Source organism: Aulonocara sp. 'chitande type north' Nkhata Bay, linkage group LG4 (assembly GCF_057382095.1).
Source record: "Aulonocara sp. 'chitande type north' Nkhata Bay isolate Kocher_YH1m ecotype deep benthic linkage group LG4, A_spYH_male_GT1.1, whole genome shotgun sequence".
Classification (NCBI taxonomy): domain Eukaryota; kingdom Metazoa; phylum Chordata; class Actinopteri; order Cichliformes; family Cichlidae; genus Aulonocara; species Aulonocara sp. 'chitande type north' Nkhata Bay.
Window position 1 is genome coordinate 29,769,306 of NC_141347.1, and position 23,962 is coordinate 29,793,267.

At 40.8% G+C, this 23,962-nt stretch overlaps 2 protein-coding genes across 4 annotated transcripts; both read left to right on the forward strand.

Moving 5' to 3' along the window:
* The first annotated feature begins 558 nt into the window (after positions 1-558).
* Positions 559-3,134, forward strand: fzd2 (frizzled class receptor 2). The gene has a single exon (XM_086289749.1). It carries the CDS (start codon positions 723-725, stop codon positions 2,358-2,360), a length of 1,638 nt encoding a protein of 545 aa, XP_086145875.1. The 5' UTR covers positions 559-722; the 3' UTR covers positions 2,361-3,134.
* Positions 3,135-12,078: 8,944 nt separating this feature from the next.
* On the forward strand, positions 12,079-23,730 carry mylk5 (myosin, light chain kinase 5). Of its 3 annotated transcripts, none has more exons than XM_086289750.1 (18): positions 12,079-12,335; positions 16,555-16,692; positions 17,834-17,965; positions 18,195-18,347; positions 18,514-18,696; positions 19,159-19,194; positions 20,174-20,301; positions 20,407-20,560; positions 20,640-20,951; positions 21,048-21,150; positions 21,551-21,754; positions 21,837-22,054; positions 22,138-22,261; positions 22,470-22,622; positions 22,703-22,832; positions 22,923-23,010; positions 23,096-23,236; positions 23,392-23,730. In XM_086289750.1, the coding sequence occupies exons 1-18, from the start codon at positions 12,323-12,325 to the stop codon at positions 23,595-23,597; spliced, it is 2,616 nt and encodes an 871-aa protein (XP_086145876.1). In that variant the 5' UTR covers positions 12,079-12,322; the 3' UTR covers positions 23,598-23,730. The 3 variants fall into 3 exon arrangements, with proteins under 3 accessions (XP_086145876.1, XP_086145878.1, XP_086145877.1); XM_086289752.1 differs by lacking the exon at positions 12,079-12,335 and adding an exon at positions 16,185-16,328; XM_086289751.1 differs by lacking the exon at positions 12,079-12,335 and adding an exon at positions 16,354-16,400.
* The last annotated feature ends 232 nt before the right edge of the window (positions 23,731-23,962 follow it).

A 23,962-nucleotide genomic window follows, 5' to 3' on the forward strand; every position in this document is an offset into this window, starting at 1 on the left:
GTTGTTGATTTTCTGTCTTAATTGTGTATAACAATAAGCGATAACAATAAAGAAAATTAAAATGAACTTAAAATAAGACTCAGATTGTGCAAAAGAGCATATTACACATATCCCATAAATCATAGACACAGACAACAATGGGAATGTAGAATAACAAATAAGCCTGATAGAGAATCAGCCCTGCTGCCTCCACAGTGAAGAATGGAGTAGGTGAAATGGATTGTCCATGATAATAATACATGTGTTCAGTCACCCCCTGTCACTTCCTGACTCAAATGTCTCCAGAGTCTCTGGCTCTGATGCCACAGATGCCATTGAAACTGCATAGATTGTCTGCCTTCAACCTTCAACCAAAGCTGCGATTATGATTATGATGCTGATTGTTACTGATGATGGTGTTGGTGCGGGTGTTAGGCATTAAAGCAAAAATATCTGAGACTCGAGTATTTTCCTTCAAAATCATATTGGGATTTTATTTTGAAAGATTGTACCGGATGTTGTGGCGTATTTCTCACTAACGCTGGCCCGAAGGGAATTTGAGTATTTAGAAGAGAAAAAAGTCAGCCAGCAGTGTTTAAGCAGAGACTAAGCAACAAAGAGAGGAGCAACTTTGCCCCCCTATAGAGACTTACTGTTACTGGAGAACTGATAATACGAAGGAGCTCACTAGATAAATTTACAGCGACTTTATCAGGCTGTAGTTGATACTTAAACTTGGGAAGATGCGTTTTTGCAAAACTTTTTTTTTTGCGGTCCTGCTGCCCCTGCTGATATCAGCACAGTATCAAGGCGACAACGGAATAGTTGTCCCGGAACATGGATTTTGTCAGCCGATTTCGATACCTCTGTGCACGGACATTGCTTATAACCAAACCATCATGCCCAATTTAGTGGGTCATTCCAACCAGGAGGACGCAGGGCTCGAAGTGCACCAGTTTTACCCGCTCGTGAAGGTACAGTGCTCGCCAGAGTTGAAATTCTTCCTGTGTTCCATGTATGCGCCTGTTTGTACAGTTTTGGAAAAGGCCATTCCTCCATGCAGATCGATTTGTGAGAGGGCCAAGCAGGGCTGCGAGGCTCTTATGAACAAGTTTGGCTTTCAGTGGCCGGACCGATTGCGCTGCGAAAACTTCCCTGTGCTGGGAGATGGACAAATCTGCGTGGGCCAAAATGACTCCTCCACTGCCACCGTCCCTCCGGTTATATCTGTTCCAGGAACGTCGGATGTCTCCATAATCCCCCCACGTGGAAGGCCATTCCATTGCCCGTCTGTTCTTAAAGTTCCCCCATATTTGAATTATAAATTTTTAGAAGAGAAGGACTGTGCCGCTCCCTGTGAGTCATCTAGGAGCGGTGGGAAAATGTTTTTCAGTGATAAAGAAATTCATTTCTCGCGCATATGGATTCTAGTTTGGTCTGTGCTTTGTTGTGCATCTACGTTATTCACAGTAACCACTTATTTAGTTGACATGCAACGCTTCAGATACCCAGAGCGGCCCATCATCTTCTTGTCTGGCTGTTACACTATGGTCTCCATTGCCTACATAGCAGGCTTCTTCCTCGGTGATAGGGTGGCGTGCAATGATGGCTTCACCCCTGATGGCTATAAGACCATAGTCCAAGGCACCAAAAAAGAAGGCTGTACTATCCTCTTCATGATGCTCTATTTCTTCAGCATGGCCAGCTCCATATGGTGGGTCATTCTATCGCTCACCTGGTTCCTGGCTGCAGGTATGAAATGGGGCCACGAGGCCATTGAAGCTAACTCTCAGTATTTTCACCTGGCAGCCTGGGCAGTGCCAGCTGTCAAGACCATTAGCATCCTGGCCATTGGGCAGATTGAAGGTGATGTGCTCAGCGGAGTCTGCTTTGTGAGTCTCAGCAACCTGGATCCTCTGCGGGGCTTTGTTTTGGCCCCTCTCTTCATTTATCTTTTCATCGGCACCTCTTTCTTGCTGGCTGGCTTTGTGTCACTGTTCAGAATCCGCACCATCATGAAACACGATGGCACCAAGACGGAGAAGCTGGAGCGATTAATGGTACGGATCGGGGTGTTCAGCGTGCTCTACACGGTACCTGCCACCATTGTTATTGCATGCTTCTTCTATGAGCAGGCCTTTCGGCCCCACTGGGAGCACAGCTGGGTCAGCCACAACTGCAGGAGCCTGGCCATTCCCTGCCCTATGCATCCTGGACCCCACATGACACCAGACTTCACCGTCTTCATGATCAAATATCTGATGACTCTGATAGTGGGCATCACCTCTGGTTTCTGGATCTGGTCTGGAAAGACTCTGAACTCCTGGCATAAGTTTTACACAAGGCTGACAAATGGCAAACACGGAGAGACCACTGTGTAGAGTGAAAGCACATGAGTGTTGCTGGGATTATTATTTGTTTTATTATCTATACCTCATGTCATAGGTAAGTAGCACAGTGAGTAGCTGTAGCATTTGTGTTTGCCTCAGCTTTCTAGTCCCACTTGCATGCCAAACTGAGGGTTGGATTTTGAGAAAAACACAAGCTGGATAAACACAGACTGAACCTGACTGTGTGAACAAATAACAATCATGGCTATGGATGCCATGTGCTGATTGCTCTCCTCACCTTCTCTGGTTCCTTTCTTAAAGCCTCCATAAACTCTGGGGAGTGATGATCCAGCAGACAATAGAACACAGACTGAATGACTGATTTGAATTTTTTTGAACTCTTGCAAAAACATTTCATGTACAGTTTTACAAAATTGTAAATAGTATTTGTAAAAACACAACATTATATTATTGTATTTAAAAAGTAAATACTTTACCTTATCTGCTAGTGTACTCAAACTAAGTAATTTTGCACTGTATGAATGCCACAAGCCCAGACAAAGACATGCCTGTTTTTTGTTCTTTTTGCGTTTTCTTTTCTGTTAATTTGTGATTATAGATTAGAACATTGTGTTGTTATCCTTAATTTACGGAAAACATGTGCAGAGTCTCTGCAGAATTTACAGATATCAACTCATGACTATGAATTTTGAACTTGTGGTTAGACAGGAACATCATGCTTTGTGTGAGGTTTTTTTTTCTCATCTTTCTGCTCTTATATGTGTTCAGTATTGTTTTAACAATTAAACCCTGTTGTTAACGTGTGATTTTCTTTAATTCAAGCACAGCCACATTGTTTTCTCAAGGGGTGAGGGTTGTATCACACCTGAACATCTGTTGCCTCAGACTGACGGGCAACAGTTAAAGCGATTATTGAACACAGAATTATCCCCCAGGGAAATACAAGGAATCCACGTACGTTGAGCCTGTCAGTATAAACACAATTCGCCTGTTAATCACTTACTCTGTCAGTAAATTGTAAAATATTGAACATCTGGGGAGGGGGGGGGGGGTTGTGCCTAAGCAACTAATGCCACCATGTAAGAATGCAGCAGGGAACATCTTCACACATGTACATTAACATTGCGTTCGAGTGCTGAACAACAACAAGAAACTTTTTTTTCTTGCCTGTTGTGTAAACTAATGGGAATCTTCTGGCAAGCCAAGCCTGTGCTGTTGCATAGGTGTGAAAATGTTCCCGCTTGTGCGGTCGGTGAAGGCGGAAGAAAAATATTCATTTGCTGTTGTTACTTCTCTGGACTCTCTGTGTATTGTAGCAAGTTGGAATCCCCCAAGCTGCTTATGGCTGAAACTCAATCGTCTCTGCAGTGATGTCATGAAGTAGATGGATGTGTAAGAGAAAGCTGATCCCTGTGCCTCAGAGCAGAAGCTCTTGGCTAGAGGCATGCATATAGTGTATGCATATAGTATATACTGTTAGTGAGTGAGTGAGTTAGTCTGCACCTCTCTGGATAATATTCTAATTTGAGTTACCTTTTCGACTTATATCACGACCAATGGGTTGTTATATTTATTTGATGTTTGTCTTTTTTATATCCTCACCAAGGGTTTAATAAAGACGGGTTGTAATAACAGATGGGTAAGAGTGATTAAAGGTAAGAACAGAGACTCTAAGGGGGGAAAACCATAAATCTACCTGCCTCCTCTATTCTGCCCTTTTACACCCTCTGTCTCCACCCTCCCTGCCTCTCTCCGCTCAGATGAATGGGGGGAATGTGAGTGAGTCAGTGGAGCAGTGCTGGGCCTTTGCCTAGTGACAGACAGTCTCCTGTGCTGCTCACTTCAAAGTGCCGCTGAAACCTGACAAGCTTCATGTAAACAGTACTGCCTGGCCCGAAGGCCCACTTCCTGCGCTATACTCAGCTTAATGGCTGGCTTGTTTGGCTTTGCACTGAAGCAGAGAAACGAATGAAGTGTGAGAGAATGAAGAGAGGCGGTATGTGGGTGGGGTCCCAGTGGTGAAGAGAGTGAGATTGTTTTAGGATTTAGGGGAGGAGGGGTTTGGAGAGCCTGATGGAAAATTCAGAATTATTTGCTTTTGTCTTGCAGAGAGAGAAAAAAAAACAAAGAGAGAAAGAAAATGAGAATCCAAATGAGGAGAGACATAATTGTGATTTGGCAAATATTCTGAGAACAAAAACCTTTGATCGCAAACCATCAAAACTAAATAGAATCAGATGCTGCTCCTAGTAACTTGTCCCACAAAAATAAATTGTAAAATATACTCTGTGAGTAAGTCTTTAATGTTTTCTATCTGGGGTAGTTCAATACAGATTCTACTTGGTGAACTTCACAATCTCTATCCATGGAGAGAACAGTTTAAAAATGTGAAGCATTAGTTGGAGTTTTATGCCTAAAACTTTAACTTTATGCATAAAACTGTTAATATTATCTACGCAAGCGCTGGTAACTATCCAGAGTAAATTCGGCTCTTTAATGTTGTTTCCACGTTTCTCGGAAGCTGCAGTCTCATGTTGTTGGTCTCTGATCTTAAATCTTGCATGCAGTTGGTTCCAGCTTGCTTGGGGGCAAGAAGGGACAAGTCAAGGATCATGAAGACAGGAAGAATGTTTCTAGAGTTGATATTATGGTGTCGCTCCTATTAGACGAAGGTCTAGGCATGTCGGAAAAGGATCGTGTTGTTAGTCAGTGTTCTCACAGGTTCTGTAGATCCATCTTTTGAGCATGCTCTAATGTACTATGAACATTTTCTTAGCTTGTAACTTTTTATCCAGCCTGTGAAAGTGCTTCAACCAGACAAAGGACTAAGAAAAAGAGGAAAATGGTTAGAAAAAAAGGAAAGGAAGAAAAAGGGATCCAGACATGTAGTAAGCCTGTTTCTAATCAAATCTTGGCACAAAATCAAGAAGGAACCCATGCTCAGAAGGCTGGATTAGTTGCAGTCATACATTATCCTAACCATAGGAGAGTAGCTGAGGTTTTCCAGAGCACATACTCTATCTATTTGTCTTATATTGCCTTGAAGTCTCAAGAGGACATGCCATATGTTCTTTCTCCTCATGCCATTTGCTTTCAGAGTGGAATCAAGTGTAACAAATTGGCAGAAATATGATGGTTTAAATGTGTATTTCAGCTTCTGACTTTGATTCAGGGCTTCCAGCCATAAAGGGTCACCGTAAAGAGGTGTCTTTCTTTTGGTCGTCATTAAAATCATTTTCTAATTGCTGACTTTTTCCCCCCTCATTGTTACCTCACAAGCCATGATATTTGAAGAACTACATTACTTAGTACAAATAACTTTGCTGATTTAAAAAAAAGTAATTTAAAATATCCATTTACTTTAATATTAATATGGTTATTACACCACCCACAACCATGGATTGAAAAGTGAAAGGCTGTGGCACCCACGATGTGGGACGGAGAGATTTTGCCGGTCTTTCCTCCCTACTGCTGTTAGACTCTACAACATGGTCTCTGCAGAGGACCACACACAAAAATCTCATACACATTTGTAACTCTCACCCTGTTTCCTGGATGTGCAATTTTCCCTATGTAACAAAGTATTTTATTCTATTTGTATAGTACTTATCCTACTGTATATAGTGTTCTTTCTATTTTGTATAGTATGTTATTCTGTTTATCTTATTCTATTATATTATTTTTCTCTTAATTTTTTACTGCTCTTGTACTTCTGCCGTGACCAAAAATTTCCCATGTGTGGAACTAATAAAGGTTTCTTTTATCTCATCAGTGAAAGGAGATGATAATGGGGTCTGTAGGCATACATCATTTCTAACAAGATGTCCAGCTCTTCTTATTAGCGATCACTACACTTTGTTGGTTTCCAAATCGCATTGATTTGGTGAACACAGTTAAAACTAGAAAGTGTACCCGCCTTTACTTTCTCGTTGGCTGATTTTTATTGACATGTATCTATGTGCTATTGTATGCTCATAAGCGCACAGACAATGCAAAGGTGGCTTTGACAAGAATTCAAACATAAACTGTTGACACTGACACTGGGATGTTGGGGGAGTTTATTTAGTCCCCTGCCTTCAAGGACAAGGGTGCAGAATCAGTGTAGAAAGTAGGGGAGTGGCTCAGAGCCTTTCCAGCTGCCGAGCAGAGAGGTGCCGACAGCTGCATGACTGATATTTTGGGAGCCTGCAGTAGGCCTGGGATAATAATGGTCTTGATTGGGAGGAGTGTGTTTGAAGTAAAAGGATTGGTTAATGTGCATCTAGACACCACACTGTGTACACAACCATGTCTCTCTCATAAACTGTCAGAATGATGGTACAAGTAGCAAATGATAACACACACAGTGTTAGGGACTAAAGCACAAGTTTTTCTGCTACTGTGTTGTGTTTTTTTTTCCACAGCTGAACATATTTATTTTTGTAAAGTTGCAAATTTCAATGTTATGGAGACTATGAATGTACTCACAATGTATGCACACGATAAAGCCCAAAAATATAAATTTGTGTTACAAAACTTGTGGTCCTGTCGCCAGGCAGACAGCTTTACACAGATATAGACAGGGCCCACACCACTTAGAGCTTTAAAAACCAACAATAAAATCTGAACATCAAATCTAAAACTAACAGGTAACTACTGAAATCGTGCAAAGGACTGGTGTAATGTGGTCGCTCCTTTTGTGTTAAAAGCCGTTGGAGCATCATTCAGAGTTGACTGCAGTCTGTGTATGGTATGGTAACTGATGCCTGAGTAAAGTGCGTTGCAGTAATCAATTCTAGAAGAAATAAGATCACGAGTGACCTTCTTTAAATAGGACTGCAACAGGAATGGTACAATTTTTGATTTCTGTCAAAACTGAATGAAACAGGACATCATGATATGTCATCATCAACATCATATCTTCAAATTGCAAGCCTCTTTGCAAATATTTTCGAGACATTGACCAGAGCTATGGGAGGAAGGTGCAGTTATGATTGTTTCATTTTTTTTAGTCATTCAGCTTAAGGAAGTTTTTAGACGTCCAGATTCTAACTTCTTCTACACAAGACCTAATGTATAAGTTATCAATAGTACCAGGTTGAAACATAGAGTTGTGGATTGTTTGCATAGCAATGAAAATCTATACTGTGTTTCTGAAGCATTCGTCCAACCAGAAGTATGTAGGTTGTTTAAAAAATGGAGGATCAAAGACAGATCCCTGGGGGACTCTGTAAGAAAATAGTGCATCAAAAGAAGAGGCATCACTGATCCTTACGGAGAATGACCTGCTAGAAAGATATGAAATGAACCAATCCAGCGCTAGATCACTGATGCCAACAGTTTTTTCAAATGGCTCACTAACATATTGTGATCTGCAGTATCAAAAGCTCAGATAAAATCAAGCAGAATTAAGACACAACCAGCCCAGAGTCAGATGTGAGCAGCAGATTATTAGAGACCTTGACAAGAGCTGTTATCATGTAAGTGAAGCCCAGACTGAATATATAATATATATAAGATAAAAGTGGCAGTTTGAACCCATCAAGTTTTAAATGATTGAGTCTGGCCCAGAAAGTGTCAAAGGTGCTGATAAAACCAAGTCCAGCGGCAGAAGGAAAACTCTTCATCCAGCTATGCAAGTAAAAGAGGTGACTAAAGAGTTCAGAGCCTCTAGTTATGACAGAAATGGTGCCAGACAAAACACACATCCTTCCCAAGCTTTCTATGGCAGTGGTTAAAGACTCTAGATCATGCTGACAGAGATAATCAAGACAAGAAGTCATTTAATTTAATAGAGCTCAGTCTTTAGAGAGAGGAGAGAGCTCTGGGAGTGGGTATTTTTATGTCACTTCCTTTGCTTCCATGGAGTCAGCCATTTTTTTGGATGCTGCGACAGCCAGCCAAACAGTATTATAGAGACCTCCAGCATGCACTATTGCCTCGTTATTTATTTATTTTTCTATTTTAAAAGCTCTTATCTGTTTCACACACAGATAAATATCAACGTTTCTGTGCTGGAAAGTTCTCTGTGCCTTAAAACCACAAGTGATACACATTTACAGACCGCTTCCCATAGCAGCAGTTCACAGGGTATCACCAAGAAGTGGGTTTAAAAGTAAAAGAGATTAAAGATTCTTCAAATTGATATCCTTCAAATTCATTAGAAGTTGAGCGAGCTCTGCAGTACGGGCCCCTGGAAAAAAATCACTACGACTATCAAACCATGCTGATGTGATGTTATAGCTTTGTTACTCTGAAAAGATGACGTCACTTGAAAAAGTGTGCTTTCAACATCTCTCTGGAACACAGGCTTTTCACTATGTTAGTGTCACAGGACAAGCCTCTAGTCTGACACAGCGCTCACCTATCTTGTTATGAATGTAAAGATGCTGCTAGATACTCTGGAATGAACTTTTAGTGTCAACTCCATACTTACAATTTCACTGTATTAATTATCTTATTTTGGAACTGCTATCCGATCAGTCTTCTCACCTCTTATAGTTTAAGAATAGAGCAATCACAAATATGACTTGTTCTTTTTTGGTATTTAAGCTTCTTTTTGTTCCATGTCTTGCAAAAACACTTGAGGCAGTTTAGTCCTATTCAGCAGGGGGCTACGGTGAGTCTAAAAAGCCACATAATGCAACAGCTGTTGAAGTAATCGCAGCTTTTAATTGACAGGTCAATTAACCCCCTACAGATAATTCACAAGGCAGCAAAATCACTCTTATTGACCCATTAATGAAACATGGCAGCACTCTGAGCACCTGCATCTAAAGATAAACTAAATTTATTGAAGAGAATGAGATGGCAATACTCTAATCTAATCTGTTACTCTCTCATGAGCCTCAGTAGGGCCTCAGGCTTCAATGACGACTTCTTGAGTCGGCTCCTCTCTGGCGAGTGCCGCCCCCCTTATTTTAATGGAGGCCCTCCTAACAACTCTTTCTGAGGAATTTACAGCCTTGGCCGATTCTCACTCCAGCCCAGGGCTGGGAAGGTGGGGTGGAAGTCATGCTGTGGCCTTGTACCAAAAGAGCCAGCAATGGAAATGTAAAGGCAGGGTGGCAGCAGAGCTTGAACATGAATGTTTCTGTGCTACTTAACTCAAAAATCAGCCACACAGGGGTCCACGTGTATTTAATACATCAATGATAGAAAAGAAATACATGAAATAACATCGATGTCCACCTTAAGTCTCCAAGAACTGTAAGGGTAAATGCTAAGATACAAAAAACCAAAAAGATTGCAATTTAGACCCTCTCAAGTATACAGCTTTTGATGCCAGTCAGTCCAATATGTGAAAAGGAAGGGATACTTTTAAACCTTAAAGCACAAAACAAGCATATTTTGAGCCTCACAGCTGAAGTTAATTCTTTCACTGTACGTGTGTTCACTATTGTGCTTGTGAATATGTGAGTAAATCTGTGTGAATGAGTGGCTGTTGGAAGGCTCCAGTTCTGTAGGTTCTCTCTGTAATTTCACTCTCTGCTCAGCATAATCACTTCCATGTGGGCCCTCTCCAACAACAGAGTGTTGAAGGGGCCCGTTGCAAAGGTGGGAGTGAAACGCAGACACATATGGGCTCACAAATGTTTTCACACATAAGATTGTCAAGTCCCGTCTCACCGAAGTGTCAGACAGCAGAGAAGATTTGGCCTCCATTTGCTTGAGCGTCGCTGTAGTTATTTGTGGTTTAAGTTGTTCGTATATAAACAGATACAGAAAATAGATATTTTTTTTCTTTGACATATAAAACCACAAATGCTGGGTGTCTCAGACCAACTCAGATAAAATCTTAGTATTCCAGTCTTTCAATTTGTGAAATTGCAGGAAGTCATTTGCCAGTTTATGCTCATTAGCAATTTCCTTTAGCGGTATTAAGAAATTTTGTGGTTTTCTTTTGCATCCTGTTAGTTTTTTGTGGTGGCTTCTGCCACACAAGTTAAATCATTGTCCAGGAATGCCCTGAGGGCTGCTGAGGACCACTCACGGACAATGTGTGAAACCAACAGAGCGGAAAACAACAGGGCCTTCTGCACAGCAGGGTCAGCATGTAAGGATACCTCTGCTCAACATATTTCCTGTGGAGATTATTGTTATGTGCAAAAACTCCTGCTAGGAGACCAAATATTTTAGGGTACATGTCAAAATATGTAAAGAGTAAAAATACTCCTGATATCACAAGATTAAACCCTTTTATTTAGTGATTGGTTCATGGATAATTTTATACATTTTTGGTGAATACCACCCCCTGCTGTTCATACACCGCTACAAAACAGAAGTCAAAATTAACCAACAGTTAAAACATGATGAAATTGTCTATCTGCAGCAAATTAGACAGCCATTTAGTGCCCTGTTAATTTGACCAACCATCTCAGCCATGGGCAAAAAATGAAAATCAATAAAATTTTAAAAGATAATTTATTAGTACAGTGATCATAAAAAAAACAAAGACATAAAACAGTGCTATGACCCACTTACAAAAAGGGATAAAACACACAGTCCAAGGCCAGGACCAGCGATGCCACAAGTCAGTTACACTTCACACGCCAACAACTTTAACAGGGAACAGCAGTTTTTCTACAAGACCCACCACCCTGTAAGTAGTAGGCTGGCAATCACCCCGACCTCAGCAAACCAACTCTGCCTTTAGGCTAGGGCGTATAGTAGGCCTTGGCCTGCACACAGAGAAAAAATGTACTCAATTGCATCTTAATTGTATAATTCAGACGGCAGCAGACCAGAGTGTGAGTTTAATCAAATACACCTGCCTTAAATGAGCACAACCCAATCATAGCCACTGGCTCACAACAACTGTGACACACAAAACCACTCTCAAACTAGGCCCATTTCCCACAGCAAATATAGACGTGAGGTAATATAAGCAATAGTCCACTATGTTACAGCCCACTGGGAGAGAAGAATAGAAAAATAAAATGTCCATCTGAAGAAGTACCACCACACAGTCAGTTACATGAATATTTAGACAATGACATTTTTTTTGTTTGAGTATTGTAATTGGACACTGGGCTGATGAACAGTTTGATGGCCAGGTGAGGCACATTCCCTCATTATTCAAAGACAAATTAAATGGATAAATGATCTGGAGTTGATTCCAAATATTGGACTTGCATTTGATATCTTTTAACTGGAATGTTCAATATAAGGTTTAGAGAAATGCTGATGCAACAACAACAACAACAACAACAAAAAAGCCAAATAAACCTATCAGAGAGACAGCAAAAAGCAGCAAAAAGCAAACCCCACAGCATGGAAAACTGCGGGCAGATTGACGCACAAATAAGCAGAAACTGCAGGTGGCTGCAGTAAAGGCCTCGCTGAGCATCTCAAAGGAAAAAACGTATTTGGTGATGTCCATGGAGTTTAAACTTCAGGTAGTCATTGACTCCAGATCAGTTTCAATCAGTTACGAAAACCAGTCCTTATAGTTAATTCTCCAATTACATTTAAGCCTCTAACAAGGGTGGGGAGGGTATGAAAATGGCTTTAATTCATAACAAGTTAATGCAGTGTTAAAACTCTAAAGATGAAAGACTCTGTGGTTTAAAATCAACTATGGTGAATTGTGTCAGTGTGCAAATCCTCATATGGATCTGACTGTGTACTTACATGTAAGGTCAACTAATAATAGCAACGCCGACAATTCAAAACGGAAGCTTGTAGTGCTTGAGGAAATGTAGTCCACCTCTAGATGGCGCCAGTGTTCTCATTCAGTCAAAAGGATGGCGAAAGGAAGTGGCATCTGTTAGTAGCAATGACTGTAGAAAACACAACAGCAAAGAGGTGTTAACAGCTGAGCATGACTTTCCGAGTTTCTCTAGAAGACGGTTGGGTTATTATTTATTAATTCTTTAAATGCGTTTCCGGGCTTTGGCAAGTCAAAGGAAGATACAAGTAACCCCATACATGCCGCCAATATGCCGAGCTTTGCTGGAAGAGTGAGCTACTACTGCTAGACATGATGACTTTGAATCAGCTGAAGACAGAAGATGTTAAAATCAGGTGATGTAGGTTCGGGTATTTTTCAGTCAAGTCTGTTATTAGAATCCAAAGAAAATGTCTTGGATTTTTCATTTTATGGTGAGCGGATGATATGGCTGACCAGGTCAACTTAAACTTAAAAATACAGCCTAATTCTCTGTATGATAGTCAATAATAATAACAATAATAATAATAATTATAAAAAGATTAAACAAATGTAAGAAAACAAAGTATAGAAAGTTTATGATGGAGTGCCAAGAGAGGAACTGTGGTACTCTACTATATGAGGAAGTCAGGGGTGACAGAGAAGTACTGTAGTTGAGGGTGGTGCGGATCTGCTTAATGACATATTGGTGAGGTGTGCATTTCATGATAAAATAGTTTAAGGGCATGCGACTACATCAGTGGTTGGTTCTTAGCCCCTGCTTGTTTGTAATGCTATATGGATAGATAGGATAACAGATGGGTCTCGTTGGACAGATGACACTGTAATCAGTAGTGAGAGTAGGGAGCAGGTGAAAGACAGCCTGAGATGTTGGACATAGTGGAGGTAGATCAGAATCAGAAGACTTTATTTATCCCCAAGGGGCAATTAACAAACAACAGAGCAGCATAACATTGAAGATAAGGACAATAAGAACAGGCAATAAGAGTGAAATAATAAATACACAGAATATACAGTATATACAGTTTTAAAATTAAACTGACTGAAAAGTGAATAAAGTGTTGGTAGTAGAAGAGGGTAGTTTATGTTTCTGGTGTGGGAAATGATCTTATCGGCTGGAGTTAAAAAGCAGAGTGGCTTTGGGGACAAATGTGGCTCTGCTCCTCTCAGTCCTGCAGGAAATGCAGCAGTGGTGTCGCCCAGAGGGGAGCCATTGAAATGCGGGTGAAGAATGTGAGAGATTTTGGCTTCCTGTCTAAGGGCCTGTTGGCTGAAAACCTGTGCCAGAGTTCTGACAGGCAGGCCAATGATTTTAGAGCACACTGATGCAGTGTGCTGCAGTCTGTTCTTGTTCTGAAGGCTGAGGAAGTGAGTTTAAAGAATTTAAAGCAAGTGAGGTGAACAAAGGCAGTTTAAGTCGTTGGAGATGAGTGTCTTGGGTCATTTGTGACAGAAGGATGCTAGTGAGACCTACTGTGATGTATGGTTTTGAGATGGTGGCACTGACAAAAAAAAATATAGGAGACTGGAGGTAGCAGAGTTGAATTTACAAAGATTTTGGTTGGGAGTATCCAGAATGCACAAGATTAGAAATGAGTACTTTACAGGAACAACTCAGGTTGAGCAGTTTGGAGACAGAAGATAGTGAGGCAAGGCTGAGATGGTCTGGGCATGTACTGTGGAGGCATCGTAGACATATATTGGGCTATTTATGTTATAAATGGTGCTGCCAGGCAGGAGGAAAAGAGGAATATCATAGAGAATATTCATGGACATAGTGATGGAGCTCGGTGAGCTGATGTGGAGAAGCCTGGAGGGGGCAGCAGAAAGTAGAAGATAAGAAAATAAATAAAGGTTAGGTTCCAGATTTGGGAAACTCTTCTTTTCCCTTAATTTTTACACAAATAGTTGGCATCTACAGAGCACCCCCTGGTGCTCCTCCTTACCATTATTTATATAGCAACTGCTGCAGAATTATGTATTTCTGTAGTGATCTGGAGTTGTAATGAAAGCCAAGGTGTGGATATGTTTACTGTAGATTCTTCCTTGGTAGCAGCTTCCTTGGTTGAAAAGTGACTTGAGTAGTGTTAAATGCACTTGAGAAAGCAAAGAATGTAAAACAATATCATCTATTGAAATCATAATGTTATATTCTAGGTCTTTTGTTCACTAGGTGATTTAAAAATGCTATATGATGATTCAGCAATAAAGCATAAAATAGAAGCATGAAAATTAGCCATTGAGGAACTTGTGTAAATGAAAAGGATCTAAACTTCATCGGATTGATCCAGTGGGTTTTCCTATCTTACATTCTTTTTCTGACGCTATGCTTCGTGTGAAAAGAAGCCTTTGTTTACTTTTTCATTTTAAATTATGAGGCCAAGGTTTTCTTCTCACCGGCAATGCACCCGTTTCACTTTTTAAGCATGTCAAAGATTTTCATCTGTAGATGAAATAGTTTTGACTGTGCTGTGACCATCTCCACTTTTCATCTTTGTCTGTCTTACGTAAGTCTTAGTCCGAGGAGGTGAGCGGGGCTTCTCCGTGCACAACAAGAGCTGTATGCATCAACTTAACATATACGCATAATATCCACTCTATGTAATATACAGATCCAATAGTAGGACAGTCAATGAGAAAATGTTTAGAGATGTCTGAAGCCCAAGATCTGGGGTTCTAGGTATCATTTGTACATACAATGACCTCAATTTATTTATTTATTTTAAAAAGGTCCCTAATAAATTATGTTACTTGCATTGACTTGCATTGGCACGAGCGAAGACACTGTGAGACAAATGCAGCACAATCATTCTGTTTCCTTTTTAATGAGCAGCCTTGTAGCTAGAGAGTTTGTGCCAACTTTCTGTGCGTGTTTTGTCTTTGATGTCACGTCTTATTAAACGCTTTATGTCCGACCTTATTAGATACTATTTCTGTCATACTGTGCAAGGTTGTTCAGCCGTGGTGATTTGTTTCTGTACTGCGACATTCCTTTTCAGTATTGCAGTAGTTGTTAGCTTCACCTGGAGACGTTGCAGACCCTGGGTGAATAACTTAAACTTTCATTCAGTGTGTGTCACTATGTAGAAATTCCCTGGTACCCAGGGAATTACAATAGTAAGGCAGTCAGGTTCTGGGTGTGTTGACTGACTGACTAAAAAGGCGAAAATAGTTTCCAGCAAATGTAGCTTAACAATGTAAATGGGTCTAATCTGTCTTACCTGAACTTTTGTATGTTATTATTAACCTGCTGAGGCAATTTTGTGTTGAATTTCAGTGGTTTCATCCCAACCCAGGCTTTAGAGACAAAACTAGGCCTGGATCGTTATGCTATTTAAAAAAAATCTTAATAAAAGCAACAACAACAGTAATAAGAATACGATTTTTTTCAGACATTGGGCTTTTAACATGTGTAATAATGTCTTTGTTCTAAAAAATCCCAACAAGGATGTCTGTGTTGGCAGCTTTTTGGTAAACGAGATAGGAATTCTCCCACGGAAACTAAAACAAGCCCCTTGCAGTCCCTTTTTGTGTGATCATTGATGTGGAATTTGGGAAGCTGGGATGGGGGTGGAGTGGAGAGAGATGTTATCACCACTTCAGCAGGTTTCTGTAGAATTCTCTGACTATCAATCCAGCATTTGTAGTGTAGTTAAGTCACCTAATTGAAACTGCTACACCAAGATGCACTCGTGTTGATAATTGTTGTTTACTTGTGGCTGAAACCTGTAATAAATAATACAAACTTCATTCAACCTGGCAGAGAGCACTGCTGTTCTCCGTTGAGATGAATGCCTCAAACATGTATGTTTTACCAAGAGCAGTTCTCCTGCACAGACGTCTCCTGGTTACTATATTAGCACGTGGAAGTCAAAGTGACGCTGCTGCCGTTCAAAAAGGCCATCGTTCTTGTGTTGGGATATATTGTACCAGGGGAAGGGGCTCAGATTTGACTGTTGCTACAGTCAGAGGATTTAGAGTCCGCAGGGATGAAGTAAACCTTTGCAATGGTGATGTCACTGGCATCACAAAGTTCAGTTGTAGCATTGATAAGTGAGAAAGCAAACAGAGAAACCGGTGAACAAGACTGCATTCACCAAACAGAACACAAAGCGACCTTTGCCTGGATAGGTAGATAAGTCCCCCTCATTCGCTCCCACTCTCCCGCTTTATATCGTTCCATGTTTAAATGTAGTGTTTACAAGGCATGACAAAAAGGAGTCCGAGTAGTGGGTTTTTGCTGTTACAGTGATTTTGAAAGCATATGAGACGTCCGCCGCGCCTGATATGGCCAAAGTGAAACAACATGATTTGTCATGTAGGTGGAGCTAGATGTAGATAATAGGAGGGTGAGTAAAAGGGACTAGAACGTGCAGTAAAGTGTGAGGACTGAGGGCAGAGCTTCAGTGGTTTAGCACAGGGTGAGAGGGACACACAGAGGCTTGTTAATTTTATGAAAAAGATAGTGAGCAAGCCACAGATGCCAACACCACAGTGACAGAGAGAGGAAGTTTGATAATCAGTTTGAGGCATGACTTTGTAATTCTTTTTTCATTTGTTGGTTTCCTGAAACAGACATGAATAGTGATGGCAGCAAACAGCGTTTTGTGTCGACCTTTAAAATGCGCATCAAGGCCCCCGGTCCATCACCTGCACCTGAGAACGGGCCAGGAGTTGTCGGCACAAGGACCTCAGTAAAATGTACTGATGCAGGTAAGAGCTGCTTTCAAGAAGAAAACACACAACTGGTGACATTTATGGATGTCAGCGTTTGAAAAGGCAAGTCTGAGCACGGCAGTACTTCTTGATAACAAGTTGGCGACCATCCAGAGCGGACTCCAACATATTCTTTAATATTCACTTGTAAAAACAGATTGTTTGCCTAAACTAATAGCGCTCACGCATGCAACACAAACAGTTTGCTACACTTAAAATTAATATTCAGTTTCATGTTTATTTTGAGTTTAGCTGTCCAGTAGTGTGCTTGTTTATTGACTTGGAAGCCTTTCACTTTCATGTCAGCCCACAGCTGACATCTCATTTCCTATGTCCTCAAAATTTTGTTTTTTTGTTATAACCAGCAAGTCACATGTGCTGTATTTCTCATGGTCATTAGTTTGCTCTTCCATATTTCCATATATTATATGTCGCTGTTGCTTCCATGTCATCGATCTGTTGGGCAAATGGCAACTTTGTACAAAACCTTCAAAGTCAAAATCAAGTCAAAAGTTCAGGAACAGGCATGTCTTTGGCTGCTGTTCAAATCAAAGGTTTTAAAGAGTGTCAAGTGAAATATAGAGTTACTAAAATTAATCTTTCCACTAAACTAACAACACATACCAGCTATTTGATAAAATAGCTGCTATGAGCCACCTCTGAGCGTGTCTGTGTGCAGAAGTGTTGCTCAGAGTTGTTGCAGCATTCAGTTCCTTTTCAGAAACACCAGTGTGCTAACTGAACCATTCAGTACTGTAAACACTGGTTAAAGGTTCATAGAAAAGCACCGTTTTGTTAAATCATAACTAGTATGCTGTATATGGGTTTACAATGGGCAATAATATGTGGTTCTTCTTTCTAGGTTTCTAAGTTACACTGCCTAAGAAACGACCTGGGAGTCTGTAATGACATGAAATTGTGTATTACTACTTTATGCTCCACGTTTCAAGCAGTAATTCACCTTGGGGAAAATTAGGGTCCCTTGCTTAATTTAAACACTTTTTTTGTTAAACTGTAACTAGTGTACTGTATATGGGCAAAAATGCAGTTCTAAGGATAGATTACATAATTTAATACAATAAGACTTTGTCACTTTTGTATTAATTGTATTGTAATTCTGTATCTCCTCCAAATCCAGGGTCTAAACATCTGGATCCACCTGTCTTCATACAGCCTCTGGAGGACTGCTGTGTAGATGAAGGGACTGACATTAGGTTACGTGGAGTTCTCAAAGGAAGTCGACCGATCAAAATATCGTGGCTGCACAATGGTGAGAAGAGACAGTTTACAATGCATCTCAGTTTACACTGCATATACTTTTCAGCTGTGGGTGTGGTCAACCAAAGAACGCTAAAGAGCAGATAATTATTCAAAACAAACATGTTTTTGACTTTCCGTTTTTTATGCATTCAATTAAAAATGCCACATAGAGAATCAAGAAGCCAAAAGTAGTGCAAGAGCATGCTGATGGGTTGCTTGTTTACCTCACCTGTTGGCAGGTGAAGTGGCCCGTTTCGGGAAGGCTTCCTTCAATGGCAGGGAGGCCAGTTTTGTTGTGAGGGAGTGCTTACCAGAAGACGCCGGTGCCTACACCTGCTTGGCAGAAAGCAGCGCAGGGAAGACATCTTGCAGTGCTGCTGTGGTTGTAAGAGGTGAGCAACTGGGAACTCATGAAATATTCAGCTAATTGGACAATTTACCTCTTGCAACTTTAAGTCTACAATAAATGGAACGTTCAGTGTGTTCATTACTCAAAACAAAGCCAGAGTTTTATTTCTGATGTAGTCTCTTCTCGTTTTTCTCTTCTGACCAAATTAGACTTTGAAAGTATCTGTGGCGTGCAGAATCGCGCTTTAAAGACTCCCACTTCTCCATCCAAAAGTGTAATGGGAAATGGAACGTTACCGCAGACTCCAAAAGATGAGCTACACAAATTCAAAGGATCTATTTGTATGTCTCCTACAGGCTCTGATAGGCAGAGCCCAGTCTCATCTCCAAAAGGTAAACCAGAATTATTTGATTAGACAGTGCTGGTTAATTTCTAGTCAAAAAACAAATGTAAATTAATTCCCATTTAATGAACTATAGTTAGCACAGATATAATGCAATTTCTTCTTTTCTCTTGCACACTGATCGGTTTCTTAGTATAGAAACAGTACTGATGTGTTTTGATGTACAATTTCTTGGCCTCTGTTTCAGTTTCTTCAGGAAATCCATGTTATGTTTATAAAAGGAAACGCACTTCCAGTCCTTGTGTGATTGGCCGTTAGGCAAAACATATATAACACAATTATGCAGCTCTCCGATACACCCACTGAAATTTCTCTGTACCAAGTATACACCATGTAGGGTAGTGGATAGAGCAAAGTACAGTAAAATAGTGCAAACTGATAGCCATAGATAGAAGAGCCACACCTCTATCCTTCTGGCTAAAACCTACCTGCACCTGATCTGTCTTTGCAGAAGTCGTCCCAAAGAAGCGAGCCAACTCAAGGATAGGTGAGAAAAACGCTCTTTTTTTTTTTTCTTTTTTTTTTCCCACATACTGAGAAATTTACCCACCTCTCCAGCATCCATGTGCTTCTTATTAAGTGCTTGATAACTTCTTCTGTCTGCTGTTATTTTTCTTCTATGAAAAAATGTGACTTATTGTAGAGTTTGTTTGTGCGTAGGCGGATCTGTTGCTGGAGCTGTACTTTCTTCATGTCACCTTTGGTCTCATAATGCTCTCCTTACGCTTTAATGTGCTCTACTGAGTTGACTGAATCAACCTTAGGGTTTAGGCTGCAAAAGCAAATATGTGAAATACTCCCATAATGAGGTCTGGTTGTTTATTTTGAGAGCACAGGACATTTCATCATTTATTCATGGTTTTTATTTTTAGGAATGAAATATTGGCTTGTAATGGCAACAGCTTGTATTCAGAAGGTAAAACTGTGCACATTAAAGCCACTTAAACTTAATATTATCAGATCTACTTTAGTCAAATTCACCATTCTGACGCCACAAGATTTGAATATTGACAGCGAGAGAGATGACATGACTTCAGCTCATATATGGATTTTTTTGTGTGTGTGTGCAGCACAAAGCAGGGCAGATTATAATCCCTGGATACTGTATAATGTATGGCTATAAAAACATTTTCTCTTTACTTCCTTTAAGGGTAAACAGCTGGGAATGTGTATTTTCAAAAAGCTGGTGAAATATTTCAACAAACTTGATTACACAAAGACTTGTTGTCCTTGTGGGCGATAGGTCATCTGTATTGCATTGTGTTTTCACTTGAGGCACAAGGTCCTGCTAAATACCATAATAAGAAGGGTATCAGTTAGCTATTTCTTAGTCTTTATCTCATGCTCACACACATTAGTTTTCAGGCATTCAGCAGATATTTTTAACCCTATTGTGAACTGAGGAAGTGCAGATGCTGCAGTTCACTTTGAGTCACTTTTCTCATTTTTTTATTTTTATTTGGCAGGCCGATCGTTATGTTTTGAAAACCCACCGCAGCACGTGGAGGTGAAGGTGGGACAAAGCGCCAGGCTGACGTGTAGTTTTACTGGAAGCCCTCCTGTAGCATCTTGTTGGATCAGAAACAAAGAACAGGTGCAGCAATAAAAAGGATAAATAGCAAAAACAAGACATCTGCTTCTGCCATCTCAAATGTATTTGACTCCACATTATATCTATTTTTCCTGTTTTTCTGTGCAGATAGTGGACGGCCTAGAGCTAAGGACAGAAAATACTAATCGGAGTAGTACGCTGGTTATAGAAGAGGCTAAACCCCAGCACACAGGTCGCTACACCATTGTAGTAAAAGACCGAAAGAGCTCAGCAGAACACACAATCACCCTTTCTGTTATAGGTGAGTCTATTCTAAAGAGTCAGAACCAAATCAAGTAAAGCAGTTCCTTGGAGACTTATTTTAATCATCCTCCCACCAGAGAGACCACAACCTCCTGCCTCCAGTCCAGTGATCTCCCTTGTCTCCTCATCCAGTCTTGTGCTATCCTGGTCAGGCCCCTGCTATGATGGCGGCAGTGCCATCCTTGGTTATGTCGTTGAAGTAAATAACCAAGGAAGTGCTGAGCCTGAGGTTTGGAGAGAGCTAACAAGCGAGTGTAAGAGTACCTCATACAAAGTTTGTTCTGGGCTTCAGCCACAACAGGAACACTGCTTCAGAGTAAAGGCCTATAACGTAGTAGGACTAAGCGAGCCAGGCCCAGTGTCACCAGTGGTGAGAATGGAGGAAAGAGGTGAGGTGATACTGGGATTTTGACAGCACATTTGTAATAAAGGCAGGTATAATAAGCATTAGATTAAAGCTGTTGTGGCTGTGTGCATACATTCAGACAAGATAAAAGAAGAAGAAGCCCCTCAGATGTATACCACTGTGTCTGTTGACTCTTCCCACAAAGTTACGGAACACTACGATATGCAGGAGAAACTTGGAATGTGAGTATCAGATATGTCAAATCCCAATTTTCCAATAATAATCTTTCCAAGTAGAAACAAGAAGTTTGTCAGAAACTATAATTACAACAAGTTGAGAACGTTTTGACATTTCCAATTCCAAGGAAGTGTGTGAGTGGGAATTCCAGGTTGAAATTCTGCCAAGAAAATAAAAATGCTTTCAAGTAGAGGCATGCATTCCAGCTTGAAAACACCTGTAGTCGTGTTTTATCCATGACAAGGAATGTACGGTGGCGTTACCGTATTAGTGATAGGTGAACAAGAATCAGATGGAAATCAGCCATTAACATGAACTACTTATTGTGATAGGCCATGATGGTGTAACCATTAACTATTCATTCCTAATATCCAGAGATAGAAATGACTAAACTTTCTTCATAAGGGGAAAATTTGGGATGGTGTACAAGCTCATCCACAAAGAGACAGGACATGTGTGCGCTGGGAAGTTCTACAAAGGACGCCGTGCCAAGGAGAGGGAAGCCGCTCGTAAGGAAATAGAGCTGATGAATTACCTCCACCACCCCAAACTGGTTCAGTGTCTGGCAGCATATGATCACAAGTCTGAAATGGTCATGGTGATGGAGTTGTAAGTATCCTTATCAGAGCAAAAGGCAAAGCAAAATTCCTAGTATTTTCTGGTGTGTCACTGCTGTTTTGTTTGTCTGCAGTATTGCAGGTGGCGAACTCTTTGAACGTATTGTGGATGACAACTTTGAGCACACGGAGCCTTCAAGTGTGCACTACATGCAGCAGATCCTGGAGGGGATTGCCTACATGCATCAGCAAAACATTGTCCATCTGGACCTCAAACCTGAAAACATCGTATGTGTTGACACCACAGGCACCTCCATAAAGATCATCGACTTTGGCTTAGCCAGTAGAATAGGTATGTGGAACAATACTCTACTTTTATGCTTGTCTACCTCGTGTGCGTCTTAATACCTACATTATGGGATTTCCATTGAACAGATCAAAACACACCTCTGAAGGTGATGCACGGGACTCCAGAATTTGTGGCCCCGGAAGTGATCAACTATGAGCCTGTGGGTTTGGGGACTGATATGTGGAGCATTGGGGTGATCTGCTACATACTGTGAGTCTAACTGTCTCTTTCTATATTCAAGAGATAGTTTAGTATTTTTCAAACAAGATTTTTGTCTAAAATTCTTTAGCTCATACAATCAAAACTGAAATTTAGAGTTTTAGCCTTATTGTGCCACCTAGTGGGTATAGATTGAAACCACATGTAAAGGATGTATATTCAACACTAATCTTCTCCACTTTTTTTCTGTGGTTTCCAGGCTCAGTGGGGAATCTCCGTTCCAGGGAAACAGTGATGCAGAGACCCTGGCCTTGGTCACAGCTGCTCAGTGGGAGTTTGACGAGGAGAGCTTTGACGAGATAACAGAGGAGGCTAAAAATTTCATAAGCTCCCTGCTCAGCAAAGACCCGAGGTGATTTCATAGATTTACAACTGTAAAGTACCCTACTTTACCTCCTTACTTAACCATCTGTAACTGTAATTGTTGATCAGGCGTAGGATGACCTGTGAACAGGCCCTTGCCCATCCCTGGATGGCAGCATTTAAGTCTAAAGAGCTCACTCTCACCAAGAGTCTGTCCAAAGAGAAGATGAAGAGGTTTTTGGCTAGACAGAAGTGGAAGGTAAGCACCAAATTACTCTTTATTTATTTATTTATTTATTATTTAAAATTTAAAATGTACATTTTGTTCTCATACACATTTGTCTCATAGAAAGCTGGCAAGGCCATGTTAGCACTGAAGAGAATGGCTCTGCTCTCTAAGGCGGAAGGCTCTGCATCTCCTACAACTCCTGGAGGAGGTGAAAATCTTGCATACCTTTACTCATCACATTGCACGCATTTTGGTTTAGTGGGTTTCCCATCTTATTGATATATATCTCCTAGAATCACCCCTGAGCCCAGAGGCAGAGGAAGCGTTGACCTCCCTGGAGCTTAAGCTGCAGGAACCCCCGGTGTTCACAAAGAGGTTGAAAGACCGGACTGTAACTCAGGGATCCAGTGCCCGTCTCTCGTGTCACCTCACAGGTACAAAGCAACTTCTTATCTTGGATTCAAGTCAGACTTACTGTAGCAGGCTTGAAAATTCAATCTTGAACATGTAAAAACATCTTTTCTTTGATAGCGTTTCAAAAGTTGTGTTCTTTTCCCTCCTGATCTCACATTTCTGTTTATCTTGCCAGGTTACCCTGACCCGGAGGTGCTGTGGCTGTGTGGTGATGAGCCTATTGAGGAGTCCCCCACTGTGCAAATAGAGTATGAGGAAGATGGCCAGTGTACGCTGGTTCTAGCCAAAGTTGGCCCAGAGGACGGCAATGTGTATACCTGTAGGGCCACTAATGACCACGGGGAGGCATTTTGCTCAGCCAAATTAACTGTCCAAAAATAGATTCATCATATCATAGTGTGTATGCAGAAATAACAAGTATAAGTAGAATTTTCTTGTTGCCTTGACCAGCTGTGTTGTACATTGTTGTTTGTGGCTTCTGATGAGTCAAATAAATATTGTTACAGAGTTACGTGCATAGATTTATATTTTTATGGCATTCAGATATGGCTTCCACGCTATGTTGAAAATGATGTTTTTACGTAAAACCATGAATCTGTCTGTTATATTGGCTCATTGTGAAGATTCCCCTTCAGCCCTATCAGTTTGTAATTGCGATTTCCATTCTGAAAAGCAGGCGGGTCTGAAAATATCCTGATTAATTTGCATTGTGAACATTCAAATTGCAATTCCAAAGCGTCCCATTA